This window comes from Carassius gibelio, chromosome B24 (genome assembly GCF_023724105.1).
Source record: "Carassius gibelio isolate Cgi1373 ecotype wild population from Czech Republic chromosome B24, carGib1.2-hapl.c, whole genome shotgun sequence".
NCBI lineage: Eukaryota > Metazoa > Chordata > Actinopteri > Cypriniformes > Cyprinidae > Carassius > Carassius gibelio.
The window spans coordinates 11,916,919-11,934,692 of NC_068419.1; the positions used below are offsets into that span (position 1 = coordinate 11,916,919).

Here is a 17,774-nt window from a genome sequence, read left to right on the forward strand (position 1 = left end):
CCAAGTGCATTTATTTAACTGACTGATTAGGTAGTGGAATGTTTTTTCTGGATACTTTTTAACAAAAAAAAATCTTTCAGGGATGTTTGTTCACAGTGGGTCTCAAAAGCTGCTCTAAACCATTCTTTAACAGCTTCTTTGCTTTCAGATTATTTCTTCCTGTTTTGCCTTCTTTCCTCTTCAGCCAAAAAGAACAGATGTCTCACATAGCTTTTTTCAACAAAGAAAGTCATTTTCTCTGTTCCAAAATCTCAGTGAGCTGCCTACAAAGGTTGCATTTTTAGGAATCATCAACACGTTTTGGAAGTGAAGGCTTTTCTGGGCAGAAACATGTGTCTATTAAATGGATGGGGGGATTAATTATTAATAGTAATAATAATAATAATTTTCTACCATGAAAAGTTTCAATAATTAATATTCAATTGAGTAAAATATTAGCATACATACTGTAATTTTTTTGTTCTTGTTATTTATTGTGTTCATATATATTTTGTAATTATAATAATTATAATTACATTTTTGAGACAATTATAAATATATATACATATATATATATATATATATATACCGTATTTTTCAGACTATAAGTCGCACCTGAGTATAAGTCACATCAGTCGAAAAATACGTCATGACGAGGAAAAAAACATATATAAGTCGCACTGGATTATATGTCGCATTTATTTAGAACCAAGAACCAAGAGAAAACATTATCGTCTACAGTGCCCTCTCACGGCTGTGGACGGTAATGTTTTCTCTTGGTTCATTTCTCTTGGTTCATGTCAAATTAAATTTGATAAATAAGTCGCACCTGACTATAAGTCGCAGGACCATGGACCATTTTTTTTTTTAAATAGCCTTTTTGTCGGCTGCTCTCCTAGGTTAACAAAACTGTTGTGCATAAAATGCATTGCACAAATTCGATCTGGGTTATGCTGTTCTTTTTAACGAAATATTAAAAGATTTCTCATTGCATCTACTTTCGGAAGACCAAATAAAGTGCTTTTGCTTTTGTACAGAAACACACAGCATGTCTCCCTGACATGGCTGCATCAACACTACTGTGGTCCCTGAAACCATGCCTTCTTTCTTTACATGAACATTTGAGCAGCATTACACAAATATTTACACATCGTGACGTAGACATGTGGGGCCGTGTTTGAATGAGGAATTTTAGTCCCATCTTAATCAGCTTCTCTTTTAGATAGAATAAATCCTTTTGGTATTGGAACAGTGCTATTATGTCTAGCTCATCCATAATTTACAGTAAAATCAGACAAAGGATATCTTATGTCCATGACTTTGCCTATTTCCAATAATGTCTGTGTGAGATCCCTGTTATCTTAGCCACTCTTACTCTGATAGTGTCAGTTACATTGTCCTCTGTTTTATAGCTCTGTGTCTAGTTAAACACTGCAGGCCATTCAAAAATCAATGTGATATGTGGAGGTGACTGGGAGCAAAGAATATCAGGTTTATCCCACAGGCTTCTGCTGAAATATCCAATGTTGTTGGCACAACATCTACACGTTTGTTTATCACCCATTGATATGAAGAGGAGATGTCTCTTCTTCAGTTACTTAACATCAACTTTTTTATTTTTCCTTTTCATGTTAAGAAAAGAAAAATGCCAGTATGGTGTGTTATTATAATGTGTGAAGAAAATATGAAATATCTGTATGCAGCAATTGAAATAATTTAATAGTAATGGCTGGAAATTTTTCTGTTTCCTCAAGGATTAATGTGTGAAGGTCATCGGGTGGTCATGTGTGTTTTACATCACTCACAAAAGCCTCTGCTAACAATAATGGCTAGTCTGAGCTCTGTCCCCTGGAGCCCACAGGCTGTGCCTCAAGAAATGGACTATACAACAGGTCAAAGCCAAGACACAAAGCAAACTGTAGCTTTGTGCCAGGTCAGTCTAGAGGTGTGAATTAAACAGGATGTGGTCTTAAACACTGCTTGGACAAATATCAGCGGGTTTTCACTCAAAATAGCCAGTGCATTGTCAAAATAGACAATTTGTATGCCAACTTAGTGGTAGGGTTTCGCCAAAGACTTTTATTGTGTCAATAAAAGGCTTTTTCTGGATTCATACTAATAACAGTCCAGTTATGGAACTTACAGGCAACTATTCTATTCAGTTTTACTTTTTCAGTGCTGTTTGAAATAAATTAATACTTTTATTCAGCAATTGTGCATTAAATTGTTTGAAAGTGACAGTTAATATTATATTTAAAATACTGTTATTCTTTTGATCTCTCTATCCATCAAAGAATCCTGAAAAAAAAAACTTCTGTAAAAACTTTAGGCAGCACAACTGCTTTTAACTTTGATAATAATAAGAAATGTTTCTTGCGCACCAATTCCGTACATTAGAATGATTTTTGAAGGATCCTGTGACTCTGAATGGTGTGTAATGGATTAATGGAAACTCAAAAATTAGTTATATATATACACACCCTTGGTGAACATAAGCAAAAACATTTAAAGTACTTACCAACCCAAAACCAAAACTTTTGAACAGTTGTGTATTTGATCACCTGATTTCTATAACACATCGAATGAAAAGAAGTTCATTAAACAGCTGTATTACTTTTACATGCAAAAAAATTAATAATAATAATAATAATAATAATAATAATAATAATGTCTTATTTATTAAGCATCCACAAAGTAGCTTAACCAGATACTAAATGTGATACAATTTGCATGTGTGTGTAGTGAAGTTTAGTTCACACATTAGTGAAGTTAAGTAATTGTCTTTATTTTGCCACAAACAAGCCTCCATAATTTTGACTCAATGTATTGTACTTTATTCATAAGACACACTGAAAGTGCAGATTGTGTGCACTTTCTATTGCAATTTTACCAGTACATCATCAATAAGTCCATCAGTGAATTAGACACTATGCAAAATCGGTGCATCACTCATTCTTACTGAATTTCCTCCAACGATTTTGCCTGTGAAATCCATAGAAAATCTGAATTGGTCACATAACCAAGCCCTCCTTCAGATAAGTCATTAATATTCTTCTGTGGGGTGGACAGAGGAGGCATGATATATATTTTAGCACCCCTCTCTCTATGTTTAAAAAAAGAGCTTCTAAGACAATTTCAGACACTCCACTATCAAAAAACATATTCATGGAAAAGCTGAAGCTTGAAGTTCCTGCTCTCCCAAGAGTTCTATTTGCTGGCAAAGCCTTACATTAATCATGGTTTGGTGTCTGTGAACCTCTGAGTAGTGAGGAAGAGGAAACTTTTCCAGCAATCCTTTTTGATGACATTATTGCATCTAGGGCTTCTTGGCTTGAGTTGCAAAGAGCCTTTCGCAGGCCGTACTCAAATATCACACTTACCATGATGACTAACAGAGCTGGAGGCTGTGCATCCCTGTAATTGCATCTCTACCTTTGAACCCCATATGAACCTGCTTTTTAAAGGGCACCAAGTCCTTCAGATGTCATTCACACTTTAATGGTCTTGTGCGGCTGGAATCCACCAGACATTTATCAAAATCTGTTTGGGCGGTGTTGTCTATGAGCATCTCTTATTCTTTCAGTGGAGTTGGAAGAGAGAGACCAGTTGTGGGATCCTGAGGAGCTGAAGGTTATCACGAGAAAGCTGATTAAGCAGGTGGAAAGTAATGACTGTAGGTTGATCTGTCAGAGTTCAAGGGGCCCACATTGTGTTAATTAATCCGTGACGGTGGGTAACGACTGCAGGGTCTCTCATCGGGACATAGGGGTGCTGCCCTCTCACATTGATGAAGTGTAATTAGGAAAGATGCAAAAAAGACTGAACGTAGTGCTGTGGAGATGTACATCAAGACCCATGATCCACCTTTCTGACCTAATTAGCATTTTGAGTGTATTATGTGTGCACGGAGAAATTTTTTATAAAACTTGGTGTGTGTTTGTGTCTATGTATGCCGGCAGCCATATCACCCTTGAGCCCAAGACCGGTTTCCCACTGAAGCTAAGCAGGGCTGAGCCTGGTCAGTACCTGGATGGGAGACCTCCTGTGATAACTAGGTTGCTGCTGGAAGAGGTGCTAGTGAGGCCAGCAGGGGATGCTCACCCTGTGGTCTGTGTGGGTCCCATTGTAGTGATGGGGACACTATACTGTCAACAAGCACCGTTTTTCGAATAAGATGTTTAACTGAGGTTTAACCATTATCTGACTCTCTGTGGTCATTAAAATCCCAGGATGTCTTTCAAAAAGAGTAGAGGAGTGACCTCGGCATGCTGGCTAAATTTGCCCATTAGCCTCTGACCATCATGTCCTCCTAACAATCCCCATATCTGTTGATTGGCTTCATCACTCTGTCTCCTCTCCACCAGTAAGCTGGTTTGTGGTGGGCGTTCTGGCGCAATATGGCTGCCATCGCATCATCCAGGTGGATGGTGCACACTGGTGTTGGATGAGGAAACTTTTGTCTTTTGAGATAAGTAACAAAGAATCTGATCAAATTAGCTTATGTTTTAATTAATTTACACACCAATGGGCAAATCTCATGCATAATATATATATATATAGTAGTAAATCTCAACTTATAGTATTTTTTTTATTAATATTTCTTTCATATTTCTTTCAGTTCTCTCATTATTATATAATAATTTAAAATGTAATGTATTATATAATAATATAATATTATATATATATATATATATATATATATATATATATATATATACACATACACACACACACACACACACACACACTCACTGGTACACCTTGTTGTGTGTAAATGCATTGAGTTGCTGCCATGTGATTGGCTGATTAACAATTTGTGTTACCAAGCAATTGAACAGGTGTTCCTAATAAAGTGGCTGGTGAGTGTGTGTGTGTGTGTATATACACGCACACATTTTATGTAACAATATACAATTGTTAGAATTTATGAATATGTTATGAATATAATTTGCTTCTTTCCAAAATGTTTCCTAAAAATGTAGGACATAAAAGGTAAAAATGCTTCCATTTATTATTTTTTGGTCAGATATCTGTATATATTAATCTGCTAGCTGATTTTGTTATAAATAAATGCATTTATTTAAGATTTGTCACTCGTCAGACTGATTCAGACCAGTAACTTCTGAGTTGGTTAATCTCTTGTATGATTCAAAAGAACCGGTTCAAATCAGGCATTTGTTTGTGTGTCAGACTACATGGGTCGTGCTTATTTGTTTTTTCTATGTATTGCAATATATTGTTAAATCTCCAGTTTTAATTGACCAATTCTAGTCTGTTACTGGCACAAGTTGGTTATTGCTGAAGATAGATGTGTTTGACGATAATGAAAACGCTTATGCTTGTAACCAACCTGTTTTACTGGTTATATAAGAACTAAACCTGCTTGAAAAGGCAGCTTTTTGTGTTGTTGTTGTTGTTGTTTTATATGGCATCCTGAAATAATCAGACATAACTCACACTTTAATCTCATCAGCTTTGTACACCCAATTCTCACACATTACTGACACTCCTTTTATCTTGTGTTGTCATATCAGGGCACTTAACGTAATTTATCTTGTACACAAAAGCCATCTGTTTGTCCAACTGTCCCACAGAACAGCTCGTGACAGGCATGTCTGGTGCACCGTTCGCCTCATACACCTACACAAGCACAAAATGTACAGGGTTTGAGGGAAACTGATGGATGACATACTAGTAAATGGCAGAAATCGCTGTACCTTCATATCACCAGCAACTTCTGAGAGACAAATTTATCAGAGGTAATGGCGTGTAAGGTACTTTGGCCTTGTTCGTGCCAAGTGGACTGTGCCTGAGACTGAGAGCAGTCAGGACGGAGAGAACAGTTGTTCAGTGTTTTGTGGTGTGTGACAGATAGAGGTAAACTGGCCACTGGGGACCTCCAATGAGCTCATGTCTTTCCACCAGTGCATGATTAATGGTGGAAAGGAATCCATTGCTCTAAGCTACCATCAACCTGGTTATTATGTTCTGATGACTTTTGCCCTTCACGATGGCATCAGAGTAAATAATAACTCTCTGATTTATCAATCAGAGATGTCAAATCAACAGCTGCTGTGGGTTTGTTAACCTGAACCCTTGTCATCCTGAAACCGCCCTCTGTGTAGACTTTCAGACTTGTCATTTTATCATGAGCAGCAGATTGCATTTGAATTCCAGATGTAAAATCCTGTTCAGAATATGTTTGTACGTGGGTCAATGACTTTTTTTTTATTATTATTAATTGAAAATGCAATTCATGCATACATTGACTTGAATACATCTCTTTAATTATATTTTTAATTTAGGAATTTTTCATTGATTGACTGATTGATTGAAGGTAGAAAGTGAAGTCAAGAAAACTGTCCTGATATAATGTTAAAGTAGAAAGCTTTATTCAAAGATTTGAGCATAGACAACCTTATTAAGACAGAAATATTTATTGTTATTTCTTAAAATATAAAGTTTGAGTTTGCTTTTGTTTGAAAGTCTCTGCTCACCAGTGCTGCATTTATTTGATCAAATCTACAGTTAAAAAAACATTTCTGTCAGGACCACGATCGTCAAAGATGACGGACAATTAGCATACTGTTTGGACTGGCAGTATGGTTCTGTTCTGTCAAGAAGTCTCTGCGCATCCATGCAGCCTACCATAGATAAGAGCAGGGAGAGCAGCGATAACACCTCAGGGTAAACAGAACAGAACCAACATGAATGTATGCAGATATCTTTAAAGTTCAATGATTTTATGTACACATTTATAATTAATCTGATTCAACTGAGAATCAGAAGGCTGAATCCTGACTGACAGAGGAGGAGTTGAGAGTATTTAGCTATTGAGCAATGCAAAAACTGCTGATACTACTGAGGGGTCTTACATATGAATACTTAGATAGTTGTCGTATTCCTATAGGTACCTGTAGATTGGGATCAGCTGAGAGTCAGCTGATGCGAGTTTGACTAATGTGACCTGCCAGAACAAATGCTCACGCTTGATAATCTGAAATATTATTACAGTTTAAAATAAAAATTAAAAGTCTTTAGTCTTAAAGGGTTAATATGATGCAATTAAATTGTTTTCTTTCTCTTTGGAGTTTTACAATCTCTTGCATAAAGAAGATCTGTAAAGTTGCAAATACTAAAGTCTCAAATCCAAAGAGATATTCTTTATAAAAGTTAAGAGTCAACCAAGCCTACCTAGAACGGCTCGTTCTAACACGTCCCCATGTCTAAGTCACAATGTGGGAAGATTAGCATAACGCAGCCAAAATGTTCACACAGAGAAAGAAGGTGCAACTTTTATTCTTGCTGTTGCTGCCACTGACAATGTTGTGGAGACGCTGTGTGTTTCGTTGTGAAAGCTAAACTACTTTGTTTGGCCGTCCAAAAGAGGACGCAACTAGAAATCAGTGGTTAAGCTGTATTTACAACACTGTTCCAGAACATCTCACCCAAACATTCAGATGTGTGCAGCACATTTTATAGAGGACAGGACTGTTTCCTGGAAGAGTAGCTTATAATGCCAGTGCCTGTTTGTTGGGCAATTCAGTCTTTGCAAGGACTGTGTGGCATTTCTGACTTACAATCTGTAAGTAAGTTTACGTTAAAGAATTTGCCACTGATGATTCAAACGCATGTTTGAGCAGTGTATAGTAGCGCTTGTTGTTTGTTGTTCCTCCGACCATAAATCCAGACATGGTTTTATGTTTACACAGTGTGATGCACAACATGTAAAAAGGCCAAATAAGTAATTATAATAAGTAATTATGTGTCCAATGGATGCAACAAATGCCTCGTTTGTAATGTTTTTTTTTTTGTTTTGTTTTTTTGGCTTTGTGCCAGGACACAGGGCATCACAGGATGGTAAGGGGCATAAAATTTCTGTCACACACTTGAGGTATTTGGCCAATCACAGTGCACTGGATAGCTAGCCAATCAGCATAAACTTTGCTTTTCAGAACGATGAGCTTTGTAAAAAATTAACGTGTTTCAGAAAGATGAGGCATAGAGGAGAAACAATAATGTACATTATATGGAAAATAAATTGTTTTTTTTTTTTAACCTTAAACTGCATGAACAAATTTCATTACACCAGATAAAAAAAAAAAGAATGTTATTTTTAGCAACATCATATGACCCCTTTAAGTCTCCAGTCTCACATGATCCTTTAGAAATCATTTTGCTATATTAATTTGGTGCTCAATAATTTTTTTTATTTTTCATAACATTTTTTTTTTTTTTTATATTTTCTTGTGGAATATTTCATCGTTGATCAATAGAAAGGAAAAAGTAGAAAGGAAAAGAAAAATATGTAAATGCAAATGAAATACAAATATTTTGTATCATTATACAGTAAATATCTTTACTGTCATTTATGATTAATGCATCCTTGGTAAATAATGTATATACTATAAATTCAGCATTTGATTAACAGCTTATTAATTTTTTAAAGAATTTTGTGCAGATAGAAGTAATTTGTCATGACTACTGTGTTAGAAACAAGAGAAGAAGAAGAAAACAACAACAAAAACAAATGATAACAAAGAACACATAATTATTTATCAAGAATATTAAGTCTTAAAATATAAGATAATTTAACCTTTTAAGGACAAGTTTAAGTTGCAGAATATCAAGTAGCGTGACTATCCCCAAAAATGTTGGTATGATATGGTTAAATAATTCATGATATTTGTTGAAATGTTTGTTTTAACTTGAGAAATATATCTATTCTATGATTTTTTTAATAATAATTAAGATCACATGTATTCAAAGTGTAATGTAAGTACACATTTTTACTTGACAATGCAGCATTGTTTTATATGTTACTCAATAGTTTTCCATATTTTTTATAGGTTCTGGTCTGAATGATGGAGAATGGCATGATGTCCGTTTCCTGGCCAAAGAGAATTTTGCCATGTTGACCACTGATGGGGATGAAGCATCAGCAGTGAGAACCACCTCGCCTGTCCAGATCACAACAGGAAGCACGTACCACTTTGGAGGCAAGTTCAGAAATTTACAGAGCCCAAAACTGAGTACCATGAGAACAGATCCTCAGATCTTCTCACTCTCCCTGGTGCATTAGCCACTGACTTACAAAGGCCTTTGAATTTTGTCTACTGAGAGACCAGCACTAGAAAGGATTTTTGAACTTTATTCACTATGCATGCATAAAGACACCCCTTTAAAGAAATCAGGATTGGCATTAATGCTGATATGCTTTTATGTTTTATCTCGTTTAATTGGAAAACCAAAGAAAATTAACAAAGGGATGGTCTGCTTAAAAGAAAAAATAATTGGCTACCCAGATTAGTGTGAACGTCCTCCATTGTCTTTTAACTCTCATGAGGACCAGAGTGTCAAGGCAAAATGTCAGTAGAGTTTTGATGTAAAAATGAATAAAACATTTATCACAGATATTACTTATTTAAAATTTGCTTAAAACCATAACAACATTTTCTAGGAAAAACATTGGGCCTCACAATGTGAATGAGATGAAAGTAAAATGTGAGTCAGAGCGTCTAAGCCTGCTAGCAAAGCCTTCAAAAAGTTTGTGTTCTTGAGTTGGAAGATAGTGAGAAAATAAAGATATTGTATTTGTAGTTTATTGCAATTTAAAATAGCTGTTTTGTATTTTAATGTATTTATTTATTTAATGACAAAGCTGCATTTTTACTCCAGTTTCCCAACAAATCCAAGTCATGGTATGCAACCAACCTGCCGAAAGAAGTTGGTCAAAACATCTTGTATAGTTGTTGAAAGCTATCAGTTGTCGTGAATTTCCCCAGTCCAAAGACATCAACTTGATGTATTTGGATCAGAGGATCTGAAAAGTGCCAAAAACATGTCAGAAGTAAATTTGCCTTCATCAAATTATCTGAAGAGACAAACAGAACTTGTTCTCCTTCTGAAAGTGTGGGAGGGCGCTGTGACCTTCCGTCCTTGCATTTTGACATTGTTTTTTTTAAGTTTTCGATCCAAAGTTGCATGTGCCACCCCACATGCATTCACCCCCTCTTGATGGAAATGACCCCTCCCCGATGCCCTCTTCAGCCAGCCATCTGTCCGATCGGACCACTGGCAGGATTTCAGAGATAAGAGCAGGTTTAGCGGCTCAGAAAGGCAAGTATGCAAAGGAAAAGCGGCAGCTGAGATAGACAGCAGTGTCTGGCGCTATCAACCTGCCTGTCTATTGAGGCTGAGGGATAGCATGGCTGATAGCTTTATCAGACTCGCATATCTTCAAAAACAGCTAAATGAGGTAGGAACTGCAGTCCCTTCGCTCTGGGTCTGGCACAGCCTGGCAGCACATTTACACTTGACAGCCTCTAAAATGAGATCAAAAGCTTCAGTTCTCCTCACTGCGCTGCTGTTGGTTCACCTGCACACTAACCATAATTATCAATCATACTTCTCAATCCGTCACTGTTATTTTCTAAGGAGATGTGTCTGCACTGTCTGATTTGTTTACTGCTGATTGTTTGTTTTGTTGTTGTTGTTGTTTTGTTTTTTTAGCATAGAATGATCTCCATAATGCAGAATATGAGTATGCCAAAGACCGTTAACATTGGGAATGACTGTAAAACTCAGATTGAAACATATAAGTAACAAATCGTTTTCTGTCAATCTGTCCAATCATGATCTAAGAACTAAAACTTTTTTGAAGTCAAGAACCTTAAATGTGATTATTTTCTATTCTAAAATAAAATAATTTAAGAGTATTTACTTATTGATTAAAATTGATAAATAAAAATGATTTTCAAATGACTTCATTTAAATAATGAAGTTTATATTTATAGCTATTTGTATATTCTTTCTTCATTTGTTTGTTTCCAAATGAAAATAATAGGCTTTTATATTGTCAATGTACTAAATCCCAAGAAAATTCTTTAAATATTTTTTGCTTTACTTCATATTAAATTTCATTACATTCTGGCCACTATTAGAGTAATATTAGATGCGTAAATATTTTTGACTATTGCAGTTTAAAGAATTTAGTTTTTAGAAATTAACTGTAATCAAATTTGGTAAATGTATTTAAATATTGTATTAAACATATTTAATGAATGCCTTAGATTAAATTTTTTTTTATTTCTAATGCCTAAAACGTACATTTTGTGTAGTCTCTCTCTCTCTCTCTCTCTCTCTCTCTCTCTCTCTCTCTCTCTCTCTCTCTCTCTCGCTCTCTCTCTCTCTCAAATTCTTTATGGATCTTCAAACACCCTGTGGTCCATGAGGGGTTCATGGCCCCATGTTTGAAAATCTTTGGTCTAAGAGATCTGATTTCATATTTAACTACTTATCATATTTTCATTTTTTTCTTCTATTTTTTTTTTCATTGCTTTTCAGTGGTTTGCTCAAGTAAACAAACAAAATCTGTGCTATCCATTTGTGTGTGCATATGGTCTGCACTAATATTAAGCAATATGTTTTGTTAAACAAAATATTAAATTATTAAACTAACCTATCCGTGGCTTAAATGGACTTTGCTTCAAATGATTTGCATAGCAGTATAGTTTTGGCAGCTTTGTTGGCTCTCAGAAAAGCCTTGTTGCTCCCTAGCCAGTTCATAAATGGTTATTATAAAGTTTATTCTTTATTTAGATGATTATTATAAAATAAGGTCATTTTTCAGTTAGAGGACACTTTTATATCTAAGCATTAAATGAACAAATTACAGTGCAGTTTTACTGCAGTGACTGAACTATTTATCTTGATCTTGGGCACTATGGTGTTAGTTTAAAGGCCCTGATATACTCACAGCAAAGTTCTTTTTATTTCTTTGACTAAGTTTTAAGAAATTTTTGAAATACTTGAGCAGTGGAATACTAACATCCAACGAATGTGTTAATATGCACACGTTCCTCTCAGTAATGAAATAAACACACAATTGGAAATGACAGCGGTGAAAAAACAACATTTAAGAAAGCATCATAGCGATGTGGATATGTTATAACCAATGCTGCAAATTCGTGAGAAGATTTCCATGTCAAAGAAGGCAGAGCCACAGAGCAACATCTATCTTTTATGTAGTCACCACAGACCAATGGAAGTTTAAATGGGTTTACCAACCAGAGTGAACTCTTCAGAAAGTTCACTCTGGCAAGACATTTTAAATGCCCAAAACTATTATCTCTTTTTTGCCTTAATTTGGTTCAAAATGGCATCGCATCAGTTTATTCTTTGATGCTGTTTGACAAACAGTATACATCGGGGCCTTACGATTCTTGCAAAATGCATATAAATACAAATCTTTAAAACAATGGTTCACCCCCAAAGATTTAATTTGCTAAAAAGGCACTTACCCTCATGCCATCCAAGATGTAAATAAGTTTGTCGCTTCTTTAAAAAAGATTTGGAGAAATTTAGCATCACATCACTTGATCACCAATGGATCCTCTGCAGTGAATGGGTGCCATCAGAATGAGAGTCCAAACAGCTATTAAAACATTACAATAATCCACAAATCTCCAGTTTGTCAGTTAACATCTTGTTAAGTGAAAAGCTGGTTGTTTGTAGTAAACCGACATTTTTTAAACTAAAAATCATTGCTTAAAATTCAAGTCCAACAAAAGTCCTCTTGTCTTGTTTAAAGCAGAAGATAAACATATAAATATTAGATAAATATGTACCGATCAAGTATTGTTAAAACAGTCCAAAACTGTTTTAAACAAAACTGACTGACTGGCGCCATGTGGATTATTGTGACAATTTTATCAATTTGTTTGGAATCGGTTGGCTTGGCATCTATTTACTGCAGAGAATCTATTAGTGAGCAAGTGATGTAATCCAAAATTTCTCCAGATCTGCTCTGATGATCTTGGATGGCCTGCGGGTGAGTAGCTACATTCTCAGCAAATATTCTATTTTTATATGAACCACAACTCCCCACTAGATTGCTTGTTTATCTATAAACCACCAGCATGAACACTGGTAATTTAGGCTGCTTATGCATGGAAGCTAATTGTAGAGCATGGAACTGGGCACATTAATTTTAATGTGGTAAAATCATCAAAGACTTGCCTCTGATCAGACTGTGCTAGAGATGGCAAGGTCATCTTTAAAAAATATGCAGGACCAGATTAGGTTACTGGAGGCAGCTAATACTGTATGTTCCCATTGACTTAACGCAGACAGCTGTAGTGCATTTCATTAACGTGAACACACATGCACGTGTTGGCATACTGCAAGAGCATAACAATCTTTTTTATTTATATGCATGGACTGATGCCTGTTTATCTTGTTAATTGTATGACTGTTCATCAGTTTTTTAGATGTCAGCTTAGTACAAAGACTATCATAGCTTTTCAGCTTAAAATCAGTGCAAATGTATACATTAAATCTCAGAAGTGGCTTTATCTCTGTTTAGGAGAGAGTTTAAATAGATCAAAAGGGGTAGCAGGATATTTTTCATGCAGCTGGTAATGCTATTTATACTATTGTTTGGCATCCAGTCTGATGTAGGTAATATTTTATCACTGCTTTCTCTAACACAATACTAGTTTAGCTTGAAATAAATAGATAAATACAATACAATTTTTGAATTATGGAATGTGCAGATTGGAAAGTGAACCCTATGTGCCTCTGCTGGTGGGTTATTGTTGTTATCAGCCTTGAGATAATGTCTCTAAAGAGCAAAGACAGACGTGTGTTTGTTCAAGATAAGCCTCTGGTAACAGTTATACACCTGATTCAGATCCTCCTTACAGGGAAAGACAGACTGGGCTCATGCACTTTGTGTTTCCACAACTCCTGCCATTTTCCTGCCTTCCTGAGGTTAGGCATGCTTTTGAAAAAAAATGAAAAAAAAAAAAAAAATGAAAAAAAAATAATAATAGTTATAAAAACAGCGTTGCGAGAGCAATGATATGTGTGCTCAGAACATCAGGCCCAAATTTAATATGTGAGATACATAGATATAATATTATATAGGTTTCAGATTTTGTCTGCAACATTTAATTTTTTTTTTTTTTTTTTTTAAGTTCTATGTTAAAATAAGTCTGGTGCAACAAAAATGAAAATACTTCAATCACTCCAATGTTTTGATTTATTTGATATCATTGGGATCTGTTTTAATTGTTTAATTGAGTTTGGACCACATTAATTGTATGGACAAAGATTTTCAAAAGTAGATTCATTTGTATTTACATCAGAAAGAGAAAATAATTTTCTGCCTATATTTACATTCTTTTAAATTACATTTAAACAAAACCTTTTTGCACATATTATGTTTCATCATACATTATTAATGAAAATAAATATATTTTTGTAAAAATAAAAATAAAAAGTCTCTAAAGAAACCTGTTCAGTGAATACTGCAGTTTCTCCCATTCATAATTTAAAAAAGTTTTACCTCTTCCTTATGTGACAAAGAGCCCAAGATGCTCATTTGGACTTTTGCAAACAAAACATAATTAGCTTTAGCACATGTTTGATTGCTTAAGCCCTAATGGAATACCCTAGCAAACAAAAAAAGTCTCTGATGTCTCCAAAAGACCTCTCATATGCATTTAGCTGTCTACAGTGGAACAGCGAGAATAGCTCTTTGTTTTTCCAAGAAAGGGACTGCTTGTCTCCCGACATTCTCTCTAGTTAGATGTAGTCTCCCAAACCCATTTTACAGAGGATGGTTCTGTGCATTTGTGGCAGACCTCACTGAATTAATGACTGTCAGATGGGAGATGGCAGTAGATTGGATTTTGTAATAAAGAAGTCAGCATTAAACAGAGAAGGGCCGTAGAGTTCTTGTGCTGCTGATTAGGACTTTAAAATACCCATCAACCTGTACGAGGTCAGCTTTTGTTTTGATGACTTTCTAATAGAGAGGAATAAAGAAAAGGGACTCTCAAATTATTTTCTGAAACAGTATAAGGCATATAGGGGAGTTTTACAGTACTGCTGACTTTTTTAGCTACTATTTTTAATACACTAAAAACAGTCTGTTTTTTTCTCTCCTTTCTAAGATTTATGCGTTTTAGAATTATTAAAAATCTGTTAAACTGAATCGAATCCGAACTTTTGTTTGTTTGCCTTTTTTATATAATTGTGTCTTCTTTTACACCAAAGGTAACATGCAACTAAACACTAGGGGTGGTTTAAAAAATATTCGATTAGTCTAGCCTGTTTTCATTTAATGAACGGAACATTGTTTCGCACCTCCCATCCAATTATTCGCAGTAAGCTTTGTGCTTTGTTATACTTTTGATATGAAACAAAGTCTGAGATTACAAATTCTGTACATTTTATTATAATATTCAAACAATAAAAGCCATTTTGGGGCTGTTTATTGTAGAGTGACAGATCATAAGCTTGTGAATGAGAATCGAAATCCGATTATGAAATTTGGGTCAAAACCCAGCCCTGCTAAACACTGGCACTCTCACTGGCTCGTTTCAAGTCATTTAATGTTTATTTAGATTTGAACTTAACCAAAAACAGTGTTGACCGAATGGCGTGTTGAGAAGAGAGAGAAGTTATCAGAAAACAAATAAGAAATAAGTTACTAGAACCACCGCGATCAAAAAAGAAAAAAAACAAAGACGATAAAAGCGGCCGTTTGTTTGCATGCTTTGTTAAATATTTAAATCCAAAGGTATCAATGTTTCACTATAATAAGTGATACATTGATCATAATAAATTAATTTATCAGGATAGAAAATTAGTCACACAAAAATAAAGTGTTATGCACAAAGCCTGCTTATTCAGTCAAATCTGCTCTGTTTATTTATTATTATTTATAGTCACAGTGGCCTATAAACATCACATTTAGAAAGAATGATCATTTCTATATTTGTATTACTTTTATTATGTTTTTGTGACATACAGTAGGCTACGCAGAGCTAAACTCTCGACATGAGACTTATGACAGATAAAATATGTTACTAAATAAATACACATTTGTGATCGAGAATAAGAAGATGACATCCGAGTTCTTCAAGTGGTCGCATTTACCATGTTTACTATGGTAACTTTAATGCCTAGCGTGCATAGTCTTTGGCATCGCTTATAAATATTTCTGCTTTGTATGGTGATTATAATCCACATCGGATCAGTTATTTCAAACACTTGCTGCTGACTGAAAGTGAGTTTTTAAAGTGAGACCACCACCGATCAAACACCGGAAGTGACACTGGAAACGCGACTGGCCCTGGCACGTATCAGCATGCCCACTTTTGGCAAATGCTGCTATTGAGCTCAAAGGAGCCTTCTTAAACTTAATCTGTGTCACTTTAGGAAAAAAGGTTGTTTTACTCACAATTCGATGGCACCTTTTCATAATATCTCTTGTCAGTTATTGTAAGATACACTGTTGTATCATTATGAACTTGCCAATGCAGAATAAACAAAAACAGTTAACATCTGCACCAGGTTTATTGATGAGAATACAATTTTACAACAAGGGCTTCCCACGGGAATCTTCCATATTCCATTTGCCTTTCATGAATAATACATGAAGCCCATAGAAACTCATTAATCTTACAGTAGTTATTCTCCAATCCCTGCAAAATCATCAGCAGCACATAAACACAGTCATGCGGAAGCTACTCAGAAACCCAGTCAGGAGTGTGCGTTGTGGGCCTCAGCCGTAATTTAGAGTGTTATCTTGTCAGAAAAGTGACTCTCCTCGATTAATTACGACAGCAAAATGGGACAAAAGCAGTCACCGGGAAGTCGCATCCGAGTGTGGGTGACGAAGACCTGCCTTTTCCCACGTCCCTTGTTGATCACGGATCCTGGCGGCTTTCCAGATCCCCACAAATCCTGGCGATCATTGAGATGCCACTACAGCCCTGCCTTAATTTGTCAGCAGATGCTTGCTTTTTTTCTCTGTAGCGAGACTCTTTTCCCACTGTGTGTCTTCTAATAGCCCACCTTCCTCATCCTCCTCTGTTGACTGCTCAGGCATATAGACTCCTAGACAGGTGCAGGAAGCAGACAAGACAGATGGTCCAGCAAACTTAAAGAACTACCCCCCCCCCCCCTCTCTCTCTCCCTCTCTCTCTGTCTCTCTTTCTCTCCCTCTATTTTATTTTATTTTTTAAACGAGCTCCTTGCAAACACTGATGCTTCCAGATGCTCTCATTTGTAGAATAATGTCAGGGGGCTGCAAGGTGAATCTCAATAGACCTTCCTGTGATCGGCATCATAGAAAGCTTTGTTTACCTCTAATGCATGTGTAACCAACTCTGAGGATCCTCCAGATCTTTGGGGTCTAAATTTCGCATGCTATCCCACGAATATTAGCGGTCCGTATGAAGAAATCTGTGTAATCTGGGTTTGTTCGGTATTTTTAGGTGTTTTTATCTCATTAGTAGCATCAAAGTTAGCTGATTGTTTGCGATGTGCTTGACCTTTTTTGGTGTCAAAACTATCACTTGGTTAATGAGGTTAGGTTGACAGGTTTTTCTCCAGTTAATGGTCCTTATGTTCAGCTTTTAACGTGACATTAGATCACACACAGTGACTTTATTTTTGTTTAATTTAGTTTGACCATTTTTATAAAGAGTGATGCAGTACACAATCCTACAGTATGACCTCATGTGTCTAACCCGAAGGCATAGTGATTATTTAAAGAGCTCTCCATCACAGGTCAGGATTATTTTTAGAATATATGTTGAATTACGGTTAATATCACAGGTCATTATATAACATATGTTGATTACTGGCCACAATTAGAGATCTTTTAGCATCATAATCGGCCAGTATTGAATGCCAATATAATGAATGCTTAATTTTACCTAATTTTACTTTTAGATTGTCTTTGCTCTCATTATAAGCTCATATTTTTGTTTTAGTAC

At 35.5% G+C, this 17,774-nt stretch overlaps 1 protein-coding gene across 1 annotated transcript in view; it reads left to right on the forward strand.

The window, feature by feature from the left end:
• Positions 1–17,774, forward strand: part of cntnap2a (contactin associated protein 2a) — a 337,198-nt gene that overhangs the window by 187,227 nt on the left and 132,197 nt on the right. Inside the window, exon 9 of the mRNA XM_052596190.1 lies at positions 8,829–8,978. Within this exon, the coding sequence (XP_052452150.1) occupies positions 8,829–8,978 (150 nt within the window). The remainder of the gene's footprint in view (positions 1–8,828; positions 8,979–17,774) is intronic.